Source organism: Salvelinus namaycush, chromosome 9 (genome assembly GCF_016432855.1).
Source record: "Salvelinus namaycush isolate Seneca chromosome 9, SaNama_1.0, whole genome shotgun sequence".
Classification (NCBI taxonomy): domain Eukaryota; kingdom Metazoa; phylum Chordata; class Actinopteri; order Salmoniformes; family Salmonidae; genus Salvelinus; species Salvelinus namaycush.
This window is the reverse complement of record NC_052315.1, coordinates 44,504,182-44,521,336: the sequence shown is the minus strand read 5'-3', so window position 1 is coordinate 44,521,336 and position 17,155 is coordinate 44,504,182. Positions and strand designations below refer to the sequence as shown.

Below are 17,155 nucleotides of genomic sequence, written 5' to 3'. Positions count from 1 at the left end.
TCTTGTGTTTTGTGGTGGGAAACTGAGTGAGTCGAGCAAAACACGTCAACCCTGTTATCCATAAATAGGCAACAACAAAAAAAAACTTTAGAAAATGTCTGAAGCTTGCATTCAATTACCCCTCCCTGTTGCACACAACACACTTCCAATCCCCCTGACACAAGAGGATGAATGGCTGATGCAAGATGAAGTCCTCAACCCTGTTACGGTCAACCCTGTTACTTTATTTGACACTGAATAGGTACTTACTATAGTCATTTTTTTATTCAACCTCTTGGGACGGAAAAAAGTGATCCGTTTCCAGATCACGGAGGAGAGTGGATGGAGAAGTCAAGGAGAGAACAGACTTTTGCCCAAATGAGAATCTATCCTTATGTATTACTGCCCCCCCCCCCCCCCCCCCCCCCCAAAAAACCACAACAAATTCTACAACACATGGATACTAGCCTCCCACATTCTTCCTGTAGCTAAAACTAAAACTGAAACTAAATAATCACCCAAAACTAAATCAAAACAAAAAACAGGCAAATCAGGTCTGAAAACTAACAAACTAAACAGAATTTCAAATACAAATAGAAAACCTAATAGAAATAAAACTATAAAAACCTTGATGTGCCGTTATTAAATAAAATCCATATTTTGCTCCATGAAGTAATCTAACAGTGTTTTGCATGGCATACCAAGATGTATACTATTATAGATACAATACTGATAATCTACACCCTCCATCCTTCCCACTGCTACAGGAGTGCAAATCTATAACCAAGAGGGTGGCAGTGCGTGGAGACCCAACTCGAGGCCTACTGTCATACGGCCTATTGACATACCAGACAGACCCCAATCTGGTGAGGATTTCTGGTTTCTGAAGATTGCAGAAAATACACTTAATTTTCTTTTGGTGAGGGCTCATCAAATATTTCCCTCGCTCACTCCACTTGCACGTGATAATATGATTGTGACATAGTCCTGGGATCATGTTGAGGCTAGGGGCGGCTGGGGCAGGGTGGTGGTATTTCGAGAGGAGTCAACTGTCGTCTTGACTTTGTTCCAGATCTGCTGATTATGATGGCTCCTGTGGCTGGCATCTATGTCCTGGGCCTTTTCCTCATTGTCCTCATCACCATAGCCAAGACAGGAAACCGACAAGTGTCATGGCTGGCGAACCGCTGACATCCAACAATGTGGATTTAAAAAAGTTAATAAAAGTAATAACTCTTTTTGGTTTCTATGACAATAAAATGAGTCTCTGCAGAAATTGTGTGGTTTTGACATTTGATAAACATGTCTTTACCACAGAAGTCTCCGATAATGCAGAACTGCAGTTATTCAAGAATGTGGCTGTGGGTTACAAACAAGTTTAAACAAGGAACATGAGTTGCTGGTTGAAATCTGTCTGTTATCAAGCACGGCAACTCTTTCAATGTCTCTAAAGTATATGATGGAATAGGAATTGATCATATTGGACAGTTGACTGTAACTGTACTTTAGGAAATTGTATTGATTCTTAGTAATCAGCAGATGGCAATAGGAGCCTTTCTGTTGAGGTGTCAGATGGTCTATCATTCATCTCCAGAGGCAGAGGAGTTCTACCCTGACGACTCGCACTAAATTATTCTTGGTCCGTGCTATCCGGAGTACTTGAGACGTCCCTATCCCATTGAAGTTGAAATGTAACATGGTTATGGTTAGGTAAGGGTTATGGTTAGGTTACGGTTCGGATTTAGAGGGGTGGACGTCCCACGGATCCCGAGTAGCACTTGCCCTTAAATCTTGCCGTTCGCTAGTCCGTGGGCGTAGCGTTTTTGGCTGGAGCAAGGAGTTTGGGTTGCCAGACAAGGGGAGTTACTTTCCAGAGGAAAATTGCTTTGTCCAATAGACACACCACAGTATGTACACCACTATCCTCCCCTTCTTTCTAGCAGAAAGTCACTACTCCCTTTTTGTTTTCTAGCAGATCTCAGAAGGCAGTGACTTTATTGGACATCAATGTCCAACACAGCCTGCAAGAGGCATGCTGTGGTTGAGGGGAAATAAGGAAATCTAACGGATGCCTTCTGGCTACTTGGGGGGAAATAATTTCAGACAATTGCATTTTTGTACATTTTTATTAGCCTACACGTTATCCTCCACATTGAAGTTTTTCAGCAACGTGCATTGGATGGATACATAATCGTACCACAAAGAAGACAAAGCTTGTTGCAACTAAAATACTTTTTTTCGTTCCTGTTCTTCTCCCTCATACTTCCCCGTGCAGGAAAGCTATTGTTGAATGTGTAGAGTGGAAGGAGCACGCAGTCTGATATCTGTAATACGACAGAGGAAATGACCGTTTAACCATTAGACCGTGTGGGACATTAGGACATGGGATTTAACAGAAAAACTGACTCCGGGCTTTGAATAACCCGTGATCACATCTTTGGGGAAAATTGCAAATTAAGTATTTCTTCCTGTGAGATTAAGCCGAACTGTTTCGGAAACTTGGATAGTTTGCAAGCGATCTGATTTGAGCGCACCGCGACCTAAATAATGTCCAGGGGTTGAAGTGCGGAGAGAACTAATAAAACATACAAGAGAATCTGTATTTTGAACGTAACTAAAAAGTGTATGTAGTCACATAGCGGTTCACTCATCACTTGACAGAACTTTCCAATCACATCTGACTGTGAAAATCCCTCTCACGGGCTAACGAGTGCGTACAAAGATGGCAATCCTTTGGAGACGCGCTCCTCTGGGGCTGTGGAAACAAATAATGGCTCCGCTCGTCTTGCTCTTGTGCAACAGGCTTGTGACCAATGCGGACGATGACACTTTCAACGCAGAGGTGCAGTATTTTATATGAATGTGTGGATGTTTTTTTAACGGAATCGTGGCAGTCCGGCATTGTATGACCATGATCTATATTATCCTGGTGGTCAGAGGGTGATGATCTACATGGTCTTGGCTGATCTGTTCATATTCTAATGACTTCTCATGTTCTTGTCATCGCTGGTCAACAGGTCATGCGCAAATTGATGGATCTATTTGGTGCGCAGATTTATGACCCTTTGACCTTTTTCTAACTTTCTCACTTCCACATATGGCAGGCATATTAGGAGTAATTATGTGTTGGGGAAAGGTTTGATCTGTAGGTTAAAACTCAGTTTACATGCCTGTAAATCACAGAATGTGTTCCTTATCTACTGTGCTGTTTTTCCAACAGGCATGTTGCGCAAGACATCCAGATAGATCACTTTTGACCAGTTGTCTTTATGGTGGCTGATTTCTCTCGCTCTCTAGCTCTCTCACTCGCCTGTGCGTCGTGTGTGTGCAATGCCTGTTTACAGAGAACGCATTAACTTTCCAGCTGTGCTCAGTGGGCCCATTACGTTTTTAAATTTCCCTTTCAAGGGGTTAGCAAGGCAAGCTCTCTGTGCTATGTCTTGGTCGGGTGTCATTCTTTGTTTCCATTGGATTATTAATGGTATTTTAATCTTGCATGCCAGATTTTACAGCCAGATACATTTCTGGTTCTGGCTAGATTAATGGTGTGTGTGTGTGTATATATGTATATTATATATATACTGAACAAAAATATAAAGGCAACATGTAAAATGTTGAGCTGAAATATAAGATCCCAGAAAAAGTCCATACACACAAGAAGCTTATTTCTCTCAAATTTTGTGCACAAATTTGATTACATCCCTGTTAGTGAGCATTTCTCATTTGCCAAGGTAGTCCATCCACCTAATAGGTGTGGCATATCAATAAGCTGATTAAACAGCATGATCAATACACAGGTGCACCTTGTGCTGGGGACAATAAAAGACCTCTCTAAAATGTGCAGTTTTGTCACACAACACAATGCCATAGATGTCTCAAGTTTTGAGGGGAGTGTGCAATTGACATGCTGACTGCAAGAATTTCCACCAGAGCTGTTGCCAGAGAATTAAATGTTAATTTCTGTACCATAAGCCACCTCCAACATAATTTTAGAGAATTTGGCAATACGTCCAACAGGACTCGTAACCTCAGACCACATGTAACGACGCCAGCCCAGAACCTCCACATCCGGCTTCTTCACCAGCGGGATCGTCTGAGACCAGCCACCCAGACAGCTGATCAAACTGTGGGTTTGCACAACCGAAGAATTTCTGTGTAAACTGTCAGAAACTGTGTCAGGGAAACTCATCTGCATGCTCATCGTTCTCACTAGGGTCCTGACCTGACTGCAATTCTTTGTCGTAACCGACTTCAGTGAGCAAATGCTCACCTTTGATGGCCACCGGAGAAGTGTGCTCTTCACAGTTGAATCCCGGTTTTATTTGTACCGAGCAGATGGCAGCGTGTATAGCGTTGTGTGGGCAAGCGGCTTGCTGATGTCAACGTTGGGAACAGAGTGACCCATGGTGGCGGTGGGGTTATGCTATGGGCAGGCATAAGCTACGGTTAATGAACACAATTACATTTTATCGATGGCAATTTGAAGAGGCGACTCTGGGATGCTGGCAAAGAAAAAGCCCTATCTCAGACTGGCCAATAAAAAAAAAGGGGAAATCTGTCCTTTGGTCTGATGAGTCCTAATTTGAGATTTTTGTTTCCAACCACCGTGTCTTTGTGAGACGCGAGAGTAGGTGAACCGATAATCTCTGCATGTGCTGTTCCCACCGTGAAGCATGGAGGAGGAGGTGTGATGGTATGGGGGTGCTTTGCTGGTGACACTGTCTGTGATTTATTTAGAATTCAAGGCACACTTAACCAACATGGCTACCACAGCATTCTGCAGCGATATGCCATCCTGTCTGGTTTGCGCTTAGTGGGACTATCATTTGTTTTTCAACAGGACAATGAACCAAAACACACCTCCAGGCTGTGTAAGGGCTACATTGACCCTGTACATAGGCTCGTTAGTGTTATTTTATTGTGTTCCTTTTTATTATTTTTTACTTTCGTTTATTTGGTAAATATTTTCTTAACTCTTTCTTGAACTGCAATATTGGTTAGGGGCTTGTAAGGAAGCATTTCACGGTAAGGTTGTATTCTGTTGTATACCTGTTGTTTTCAGCAAATAACATTTGAGTTGATTTGATTTGATATATATATAGTACAGTGTAATATAGACAGTTTAATCTTTTTTTTTTTTTTTTTACATTTCCTGTATGTACTGTAAGTTATTTGTTTTGTGTTAAAGAGAGACTTCAGCCAAATTACAAAATTACACATTGGTTTCCTTACCCTGTAAACAGTCTATGGACAAGGTTTGACAGTAATCCATGGTTTGGTTTCTCTGGTACTGTTTCCACATTTGTGGCACAGCTCCCATTCAAGTCATGGGACCGATATTATAATTTTTCGCGCATCATGTCCAAATCATCCGAAAGTATCTAAAATTGATTGTAACTTCAACAAAGTCACATAGATGTTTTGAACATGATGCACGAACAATGCTAATATCAGTCCCAATACTTGAATGGGATTTGTACCACAAATGCTAAAACATTAGCATGTGGAAACAGTGCCAGGGAAAGTAAATCAAGGCATGGATTTCTACCATACCTCGTCCATAGACTTCTTACAGGGTAAGGAAACCAATGTGTCTTTTTGTAATTTGGGTAAACAGTCCCTTTAACGGCTTACATTCCAAAGCTTTTACTGTTAGACCCCATGACTTCTGCTCTGTTGGTCCTATTAACCACAGGATCGGATCAGTAGATATCTAAGCTGCCAATAAGGGCTCGAAGGAGGAATTCCATAGAAACCATCTGTTTCTCTGTCTTCTCGGTCTCTATTCTTCTCTTTTTTAACCCCCCCCCTCTCTCCATTTGTTGTTTCTCTCATTCTCTTTTTCGCTTTCTCTATCTCTGTCTGACTCTTTCTCTGTCTCTCTTTCACACACGTGCACACACACACACACACACAAACACACACACACACACACACACACACACACACACACACACACACACACACACACACACACACACACACACACACACTCACACACACACACACACACACACACACACACACACACACACACACTCACTCGCTCAATCTCTCTCCATCTGTCCATCTCTCTATCCCTGTTGTGTAATTATAGTCGTGGTTGCGGAGGTTTGGCTACCTGTCCCAGGCCAGCAGACAGATGTCCACCATGCAGTCCTCTCAGATCCTGTCAAATGCTGTCAGCGACATGCAGCGCTTCTATGGCCTGGAGGTCACTGGAGAGATGGACGATGCCACACTGACGTATGGATGGCACTGACAGCCGAAATTATACTATTCTCCTAGTGTCTGAAGCCTTCCAGGTTGACTGTACAGCCTGATAGACTAAATTGATAATGATGCCAAGACAATGTAGGGTCATGATTACATTTATAGAGCATTTCTGAGGCAGATAAAAGTTGCACCCCCTGATCTAGGAGTATGGATCTCTAGCCTTCAATGAACATCAACGTATCTAATCCTATCTGTGGTTATCAGGGCTCTTTTCAATTCTGTTTTTCTCTCTTCCCTTTAGGGCCATGAGAAGGCCTCGCTGTGGAGTCCCAGACAAATCTTTTGGGCAGACTGAGAACGGTATGAGGCGGAAACGCTACACTCTCACTGGCCAGAAGTGGGACAAGAACCATCTGACCTACAGGTGTGTGGTATAGGTCTATGTATGCTGGGGGATTCTAAGAAATCCATTTTGGGAATCTCACAGATTTCCCCATGCCTGAACTGACGGCCGTGCAAAGCGTCAGTATTAACAACATGTCAAAGAGACCTGCGTTCCCATATGTGTATAAACCACTGACAACACATCATTTATAATGACCCTCTCTATATATACTCATCAAAAAAATAAACGCAACATGCAACAATTTCATAGATTTGACTGAGTTACAGTTCACATAAGGAAATCAGTCAATTGAAAGAAATTCATTAGGCCTTAATCTATGGATTTCACATGACTGGGAATACAGATATGTATCTGTTGGTCACAGATACTTAATATAAGGTAAGGGAGTGGATCAGAAAACAAGTCTGTATCTGGTGTGACCACCATTTGCCTCATACAGCACGACATCTCCTTCGCAAAGAGTAGATCAGTGTGGCCTGTGGAATGTTGTCCCACTCCTCTGTGCGAAGTTGGTGGATATTGGCGGGAACTGGAACGCGCTGTCGTACACATCAGTCTAGAGCATCCCACACATGCTCAATGGGTGACATGTCTGGTGAGTAAACAGGCCATTGAAGAACTGGGACATTTTCAGCATCCAGGAATTGTGTACAGATCCTTGCGACATGGGGCCGTGCCTTATCATTCTGAAACATGAGGTGATGGCGGCGTATGAATGGCATGACAATGGGCCTCACGATCTCATCACGGTGTCTCCGTGCATTCAAATTGCCATAAAAAAAATGCAATTGTGTTCGTTGTCCGTACCTTATGCCTTCCCATACCATAACCCCACCGCCACGATGGGGCACTCTGTTCACAACGTTGACATCAGCAAACCGCTCGCTCGCCCATACAAGTGGTCTGCGGTTGTGAGGCCGGGTTGGACGTACCGCCAAATTATCTAAAACTACATTGGAGGCAGCATATCTGAGAGAAATTAACATTAATTTCTCTGGCATCAGCTCTGGTGGATATTCTTGCAGTCAACGTGCCAATTGCACACTCCCTCAAAACTTGTGACATCTGTGGCATTGTGTTGTGACAAAACTGCACATTTTAGAGTGGCCTTTTATTGTCCCCGCACAAGGTGCACCTGTGTAATGATCATGCCGTTTAATCAGTTTCTTGATATGCCACACCTGTCATGTGGATGGATTATCTTGGCAAAGGAGAAATGCTCACTAACAGGGATGTAATCGAGAGAGAAATAAGCTTCTTGTGCATATGGGAAATGTCTGGGACCTTTTTTCATCTCATGAAACATGGGACCAACATTTTACATGTTGCATTTCTATATTTTTTCAGTGTTGTATGTGTAAGTACTAAGAATATCTTGTCCTTTCCTCAACCCCCTCTCCCAGCATTATGAATACTACCCCAAAGGTCGGTGAGGAGCGGACACGAGAAGCCATCCGCAAGGCCTTTTTGGTGTGGGAGCATGTGACACCACTGAGCTTCGAAGAAATCGCCTTCCAAGACATCACCAACAGCAGCCAGGACGCGCTAGATATCATGCTGTTGTTTGCCTCTGGTTTCCATGGAGACATGTCTCTGTTTGACGGCGAAGGGGGATCCCTGGCTCATGCCTACTACCCAGGGCCCGGGATGGGCGGAGACACACACTTTGACGCAGACGAACCGTGGACACTTGACAACCATAATCCATCAGGTTAGATAGACACTTTGTCCCCTTTGCCCCCATTGTCTCCTCAGTCAGTCATTACATACAGACAAATGACCGTTACTATTTCCATGTCATTTGTTTCTAAATGAATTCCTTATTGATATCTTTTGATATTCATTTTCGTTCTCCTCTTCCCATCTTTCTCTCTCCCTCTCTCCATTCCTCCCTCCTCTCCTCCCAGGTATCGACCTATTCCTGGTTGCGGTGCATGAGCTGGGCCATGCTCTGGGCCTGGAGCACTCTGACAACCCCAATGCCATTATGGCTCCCCTCTACCAGTACATGGACACAAAGACCTTCTCACTCCCAGAGGATGACAGGAGTGGAATACAGAAGATATATGGTGAGGAGCCCTTCCTCAGGCCCCTACAGTGCGTGCACACACACATACACAATAGACCCCCTTCAATTGAGATTCTCCCTCACAGCATGCCATACATGCTTTTACAATGATCCTACTCTGTCCATGACTGAATAGAAGTCATTGTGCCTTTGTGTGTCATAGAACTAGTGAATGTTTGTATGTGCACTGCAGACACACTGAAGATAGTATTTAGTGATCCTTATCGTAGTTCACACTCATAGTTCAACAGATACTTCGGGATTTTGGCAATGAGGCCCTTTATCTTCTTCCTCAGAGTCAGATGAACTGTTGTTAGCAATTGCGCTAGGTAGCAACTTCCTTCAAACAGCACGCAGAGACGCAAAAATGCTAACCCCGAGTTCATCTGACTCTAGGGAAGTAGATAAAATCCTGAAGTATCCCTTTAAAGGTTGTAAGTCTTGTGTAAGTACTGTATGTCTGTTTTTCCTCTCTCTGTCACTGTGCAACCAGAAGGGCTTCCTTCCAAAAAGCTCCATGGGCTTCCTGCCACAGCACGGAGTGGAAAATTAGACTCTCTCTCTCTGTGTGTGTGTGTGTGTGTGTGTGTGTGTGTGTGTGTGTGTGTGTGTGTGTGTGTGTGTGTGTGTGTGTGTGTGTGTGTGTGTGTGTGTGTGTGTGTGTGTGTGTGTGTGTGTGTGTGTGTGTGTGTGTATGTGTGTGTGTGTGCGCGCGCGCACAGAGAGGGGGGTATGTGTTAGATTAATTCATTCAAACTAGTGGAATTTATAACGTCATCATCTTGGATTGTGCAGGACCTCCAGACGATGCTCCCACTCAGGACCCCCCCACCACCACCAGTGATGACACCGCCCCTCACCAAGACCCCACCACCACTGCTCCTCCAGATCTAAACCCCACCACCCCCCCTTATAGTTCTCTCCAGACAGCCCCCCCCAGACCCACCTATGACCCTGACACCCCAGACCAACCAGAACCAGATCCCACAGACGCACCTCACCCTCCAATACCTGACCCAGAACCCACCATCCTCTGGCCTGACCCTGTGCCGGTGACCCCCTACATCAGGAGAGATGAGCCTCGACACCCTGTGCAGCCAGACCACACCGCCCTGGACATCTGTGACGGGGACTTTGATACGGTCACTATGCTGCGAGGGGAGATGTTCGTCTTCAAGGTGAGAAGCAGAGCTATTCTTTTGTTTAGTTGTATTAATTCATACTTCATACTAATCTCCCAAAAGAGGATGAAGTTAGTAAATATGTTCGGACGGTGTCTTCTGTCCTTTCCAGGGTCGCTGGTTCTGGAGAGTTAGGAGGAATCATGTTCTGGATAACTACCCAATGCCCATTTCTGTCTTCTGGGTTGGACTACCTGATGATATAGACTCTGGCTATGAACGGCACGACGGGAAATTTGTCTTTTTCAAAGGTCTGTATTTTCCTTGAATCTCTTATGAAGTTTATTTTTTGTTAAATTGTTGAAATCTACTTGGGTGCGTTCACTCTAGAAACACAATGACCAAGATATCATCCTTCTCCACTGCATTCCTCATGTTTAAAACTACAGTCGGGAATAGGTTCATGGGGTGCAGCTAGCAGCAGTGGAAAGCAGCTGGCAGGCCTGGATGGATTGCATCAGTCGCTGCTCCAGATGCTGATTTCTAAGGTTTCAGTCTGAGTAGAGAATAAGACTTGGAGTAGAGTAGAGTAGAGTAGAGCAGGGGTACGGGCTGCACCATTTATGTTTTTTGTTCGGACTCTTTTAACTTTCTGTGTGTTCTCACACAAAGGACAACCAATAGTTGCATCAGTAGTCTGTATACAGCGGTTGAATGTTCTTTAGTGTTTTTTTAAGAGTGCTACATTTTTTGGCTCTGTTATTTGTTGAATCTGAGATAGTAACAAATCACTGGCATCAAATGTTGCAAAGGAAACCTGTGCTTATCTTCTCTTTCCTCTCTTCTCACGTCTTCCTCTTCTTGATGGTCCTCTCCACCCTCTGTCCTCTACCCTCTACCCTCTCCTCTGTCCTCTACCCTCTCCTCTGTCCTCTGTCCTCTACCCTCCCCTCTGTCCTCTGTCCTCTCCTCTGTCCTCTACCCTCTCCTCTACCCTCTACCCTCTACCCTCTACCCTCTCCTCTGTCCTCTACCCTCTCCTCTGTCCTCTACCCTCTCCTCTGTCCTCTGTCCTCTCCTCTGTCCTCTACCCTCTCCTCTGTCCTCTACCCTCTCCTCTGCCCTCTACCCTCTCCTCTGTCCTCTCCTCTGTCCTCTACCCTCTCCTCTGTCCTCTACCCTCTCCTCTGTCCTCTCCTCTGTCCTCTACCCTCTCCTCCTCTCCCTCTGTAGGGGACAGGTACTGGGTGTTCAGGGAGGCTGATGTGGTGCCTGGTTACCCCCAGCCCCTGGTAGAGTATGGTCAGGGCATCCCCTCAGACAGGATCGACACAGCCATCTGGTGGGAGCCCACCGGCTACACATACTTCTTCAGAGGAGACAGGTGACCACATGCCCCCGAATGCCTTGCCTTTACTCTACCATACCCAATCTACACTAACTGACTGATGTAGTGTGGAATGATACATGTAAAAGTGAAATGACATTCATTTAGTCAAGGGAGAGGAGTTTTAGCTCTGACTTTTGAGAGACAGAAAGACATAAGTTGTTTGCGGTAGTAATCATCAGCCCATTTAACTGCTATGTGTTTAATCATCTGTCTTGTCACCGTCCTCTCCTGCAGATACTGGCGTTTTGATGAAGAGTCCCGCACCGGTGACAGAGACTACCCGAAACCTGTCTCCAGGTGGGGCAACGTCCCATCCTCTCCTAAAGGAGCCTTCCTCAGCGACGATGGCGGTGAGTGAGTCACTATAAGGGAAACTGTCCGTAAAAATGGAGGGAGGCTATAGATTCTGAGCTGAGAGGGGAAAGGGTTGGGACGCATGAGATCTTAGGTTTGGAGAGGTCGCCCATGCTTCACCCAGAAATCGAGTGCCTGGCAAAAGTATTCTAATGTAGACGTCTCAGAATCTATCCTAAAGTCCCACCCCAGCTAATTCTTTTCAAAGTGGTTTCCTATAGTGAAAAAAACAAACAAATCTGACGGCCCAAATGTCTTCCTGATAAGTCGTTTTTTCATTTTTTCATCAAAAGGGAAAGGTACTTGTGAAGGGGAATTAAAAACAGCCTCTAGTCCAATTGAAGCTTCACAGTACTGTAAAGCACAGCTCGGCAATGACACTATCCTGTGAAGTGTGACAAACTTGTGTCATGATGAATAAACAGTTGGATCAGAAGATGCATACCCCAAAAAGATTAACAATGGCTCAGACTTTTTTTTAAATTATTTTAAAAAAATAGCATGCTCACAGTAAATTCCCACAGTGCATTTCAACAGTTGCCTCAACAATATTTTGTCTTCCCCTACCGAACCAGCTTACACCTACTTCTACAAGGGCTCCAAGTACTGGAGGTTTGATAACCAGAAAATGAAAGATGACCCAGGCTACCCTAGATCCATCCTTAAAGACTTTATGGGCTGTGATGGAGCACCGGATGTGGACCCCGATACAGATGATACAGTAACAGGCCGCAAGTGGCCCACAGTGGACCAACCAAAACCACAACCACCAATTGGCTCAGACCCGGATGATGTCGACCGAGACACAGATACGGATTACACCAACGATGTGGATTATGAACCTGATGCAGAGGACAAAGAGGTGGATGTGGTGGTGAGGATGGCTGAGAACGAGGCCAAGGTTATGACCCTGATCATGGTGACTGTGCCCCTGGTCCTGGTGCTGTGCATCCTACTATTGATCTATGCTATTATTAACACCCTGCAGAAGAAAGAGGCACCCAGACTTTTGGTCCATTGCAAACGATCCCTGCAAGAGTGGGTTTGATGTGCTCCAGATCTGGATTCACACACACACACACACACCATACACAGGCACATACAGTCCGCGCACGTACACACACAAACATTGCATACAAATACAAGCACATAATCTCCCTATTGTTCCTCCTTAACCAGTTTATAACAGACAATTTGCACTTTTAACACCCAGTGTTTGGATTTTTTGTTGTTGTTAGTTTGTACCCTGTTGTAGTTTTATGTGTTCAAGCCAAAGATTTCCACGAATGTCCTTATAAAACAGAGTGGTGGTGCCTGTCTACAACCAGCAAAGGAATGTCTAACTGTTGTGTGTGCTGAAAACACAAGACCACCATCTCCCACTGTGTCTTTCCTCTAGTCTACAACAGCCCGGACTTTATCCACAAAAGGGCCGATTTAGATATTGATATTCAGACCCCCTTGGGGCGAAATGAAATACAGGGGTTCAAAAAGTGGTATATCTCATGGTACACATATTTAGGAAGGCTGCTAGAACGGAGCTGGGTCTGGTTGACATTACCCAGATGTTGCTGATTTAGTCATTTTGGCTGCAGAGCCGGGGGAGGGGTTAGGATGCCTGCCAGCATTTCCTGGGGGGGGGGGGGGGGGGGGGGGGGCTGAGCGGAGCTCCATTGGCATTGTGCCTGCTGACCTAGATTAGCGAGGCCCGCTCCTATTTTTCAAAACTTTTTTTCTTCTGAGCGGTTTGGCTGGAGATGTCTTCCTGTGAGACTCCCCCTCCCCCGCTGCTATGTTTCACTGTAGACATACTCCATCTGCAGTCTCTGTTTCCATCTGAGAATCTGCTCTATACCTAGGAGAGGCTTTAGTTCTAATCTGTGATGATAGGTCACAGGGGTTTGTGATGAGGTCTGTTGGAGTATTCACGTTGAACTTAACCATAAATGATGTCTTACAACTCTTTGTTGCCATTTAAACAATTTCTTAAATTAAAATGCCCCTCTGTGGGACTTCTTCCTTTGTTGCCAACTCTTTGTGTGCCAACTTCCATCATTCAAAGGCAAAACACTTTTTATACAACACCCAGAGTGCAATTATTGTTTTGCGCAATAGACAGATGAAGATCATTAGTTATAGAGGTTTTTCCTCGGCAAAGCCACTATGCACATGTAAACAAAAAATGGTTGTATATGCTTCAGGTTTGTGGTCGGTTGTGAATCACCCGTGTTTTGTCATTTATTGTTTGTGTTTTGTATTAGTCGGTTGTTGGAGAGGAACAAATACAGTTTTTTGTTTTTTTTACGTTTGAAAATTTGCACGACATTTTGTGTTGTGCTCTCTGTACATTAGCGGAGTTAAATGATGCATGCAGGACATGTAAAGCCTTTACACAAATGTATGAAATGTATAAGGATTTCAAAATAAAACATGAATTATGGCAAACAAGTCTTTGCGTGCAATTTGGGGTGAGCATGCTATTGTTAACAGGCTATTGTGCATTCTATGTATTCTTACAGCAGTTAATGTCATGTCTGTATTTCTAAGCATGACCAAAAGAGGGAGTCTTTGTATCTACTATTACCAATGAGTATTGCATGGAAAACTGACTGGACAGTATTATTTTGCTCTGAATGACTTCTCTACGCTACCGTGACATACTATAGATACAACCGCTGACGTCAAATTACTTTAAACACAGCCTTATTTCAAAATGGAATAGCCTTAAATGGTTTAAAGTGTGCGTATGAGAGCACCTCACTGACGACTTGCGCCACAGTGAATCAGGATTAGCTTCAATCACCCAACTCAGACATTGCCGCCACCTTTCTCTTTCTGGATTCTACAGAGTACCCATCGTTTTTACTTTCTCTCTATCGTTTTCTCCATGCTGTCCTCCTACCCTGTCTCTAAGCAGTCCCTTTCTGGCGTGCTTATTTCCTCTAATGGAACTGGCTAACGCTTACCTGTCGCCACTGCGTGTTGTCCAATCAGAATCGAGGACGGTATGGCACCACCATGTTCATTCTTCCATCCTGGTCACCCAGAGGTGTCATGGCCTTCTTCCTCCTGGCTTATCCCTCCTTATCTCTTTATGGGATCGCCTGCCTTTTAGCCGGTCAGCCCTATAGAACTCCACTAGAGACAGACAGCCCTATAGAACTCCACTAGAGACAGACAGCCCTATAGAACTCCACTAGAGACAGAGCCATAGAGCAGTGTTTCTCATCTTCTCCACCTGTGGATCCCCCCCAAGTTTTCACATTTTTATTCTAACGCCACACATGCACACCTGATTCCACTAACCAAGGGCTTGATGATTAGTTGAGTAGTTGAACCAGGTTAGCCTGTGTGGGGATTTTTCTTTAAAGTGCAAACTTGGGGGTACTCGAAGACAGGGGATCTAACAGACCCTACAAAAGAACCCTGCAGACGGGGCTTAATCACTGATGTCTGCCGATGTTACAAAACATCTGCAGATGCCGGAACAAGATGCAGCCTTTAGAGATTGCTGTAAGGGACCGATGTGAGCCCCCCCACGTCATAGATGTTCTAAATTGCTATGGGTTTAACCTGGATGCTCAATCCCCTGTTCTGCTGAGGCTGACGGTTCTCTCGCGCTACCCCTGTGGCTTATCACACGGTAATCTTCCTGGACACAGTATTCAGATATCAGGAAAGCAATGGCCGTTCATTTGCCCAAGGCAAACCTACTGTAATGCCATGTGATGAGTGCCTGTCCTGTTTCCTAGAAGTAATTCAGTCCCTGATTGTACCTGACAGACATGGATCACAGGTAATGATCCCCTGGCGTGTGCTACAGGGATTACACTGGCTACTACAAGGACACCTTTTTATAGCCCAAACTGTAACCACACACCACAACAAGAGTGACGTCTGTGCTATGTACATTTCACAATCATGAGAATAGACAGTTACACTAGCAGCGAGCAGACAGACAGTTATAAGGCGAGAGATACACACGTTCTGTACATAGTAGCTACAGTGTTAACTACTGAGTACCACTCCAAATGGCACTCCGCTGACAGTGACGCCGTATTCATGTTAAAAGTTCAAACTGTTTTATTAACTCAAACAACTACATGTATTCAAACTTCTACAGTATAGAACCTTGTAAGTTTGGACCTGGGGCTTTGGGGTACATATATGGCCTGAGATTTTCATTATTCTCATTGCTAATCTCAGCAGGATAGTGCTGTCCTTCAGATCCATAATCCCGTTAGGCGAGTCTCATCCTAATCCAGCCAGAACATTGCTGTCCGTCCTGGGCTCTGTGTCCCTGTCAGGTATGCTGCTGCACCACTGAACATACAGGTAAGATATATTACTACTACCTTTTCACCTAGTCTCTGCATGTTGAGTAACTTGACTGGATTTACTAAGGGGTTTCTTGTCAAATGTGTTGATGAGATGTCAGCGTTGTGGTGTGCTTCTATTGTAAAACAGATTGTGATGCTTGTGTGTGGATATTTACAGGTATATGTGAATATTTAAAAGTAGTTGGGGTGGTGTTGCGCAAATTGATAACCCTTGCGATAGTTCATTGCCTTGCAATAGTTCACTTGAATAGTTCATTTTGATGATGTTTGCGCAGTTGTTTGTTACAGAGCAGGTGGTACAGACCACTCCTAGTGCTATCGTCTGCAGGGGCGAATCCTCTACTTCTGCATAGCACTTTAGGCAGCACTGCTGCAGTGTGTTTTGTGACTTTATAATATAGTAATTTACTGGCGCCTGCTTTGATGCAAAGAAATCAAAGGTGCACAGTTTGAGCTATGATCCTCAGATTAGGCCCAATATCAAGTGGCAAGGGATAATCTATCAGAGAAAGTCAGTCTGGGATTAAATGGCCAGCATGCACAGGTTCTCTACAGGTATACTAGTGTGGCAGAGTACATGTTTTGTTGGTGCGACAGAGTGGGTACAACCTGATCTCACTTGGCCTGTACATGGGATGGCATGTACAGTTGGAGAATGCATTTTTATTTGAATTTGATTATTATTCAAGATAAAATAATTAAATTGTTGTTTTAGAGACCCACAAAAGGCAGAACAGCCACACATGTTGGTTTTTCAGCATGTTCTCTAACAGTTGATGAAATCCTTTTCCTGACTGTTGTTCCTGTCTTCCCTTCTGCGGTAACTCGTTGGCCTCTAAAGCAGCTTATCAGTAGTGTGTGATGAAGGTTATGCCTTGAAACGTGCTGTTCTATTTCCTCTTTAAACGTCAGGTTTTGCCAGACAATGTGGTTCCAGCTTCATAAGACCAAAACAACAGAGCTACTTTAATCACAGGCTCAAGTACTGGCAATTATTATCTTCAAGCAGGATGTGGAGAGCGATTATTGGCAATGCCAATACACAACAACGCAACAGCTGCCAGCATGAGCCAAAGTCAAAGCTCCCCACAAGATCCCACATGACATGACATTGCAAAAACTATTTCACGTGCATGAAAAATAGTTCACCAATGACTGTTATAATCAAATCAAAATCAAATCAAATTTTATTTGTCACATACACATGGTTAGCAGATGTTAATGCGAGTGTAGCGAAATGCTTAATCAGCATGGTCTCTGAAGTGGCTAGATGAACCTTCA

General features: G+C 44.3%; 1 protein-coding gene across 1 annotated transcript; it reads left to right on the top strand.

The window, feature by feature from the left end:
* The first annotated feature begins 1,924 nt into the window (after window positions 1–1,924).
* Window positions 1,925–13,153, top strand: LOC120054117 (matrix metalloproteinase-15-like). The gene is made up of 10 exons (XM_039001520.1): window positions 1,925–2,821; window positions 6,077–6,225; window positions 6,497–6,619; window positions 8,005–8,312; window positions 8,509–8,670; window positions 9,465–9,847; window positions 9,963–10,101; window positions 11,024–11,174; window positions 11,415–11,530; window positions 12,110–13,153. Exons 1-10 carry the CDS (start codon window positions 2,702–2,704, stop codon window positions 12,580–12,582), a joined length of 2,124 nt encoding a protein of 707 aa, XP_038857448.1. The 5' UTR covers window positions 1,925–2,701; the 3' UTR covers window positions 12,583–13,153.
* The last annotated feature ends 4,002 nt before the right edge of the window (window positions 13,154–17,155 follow it).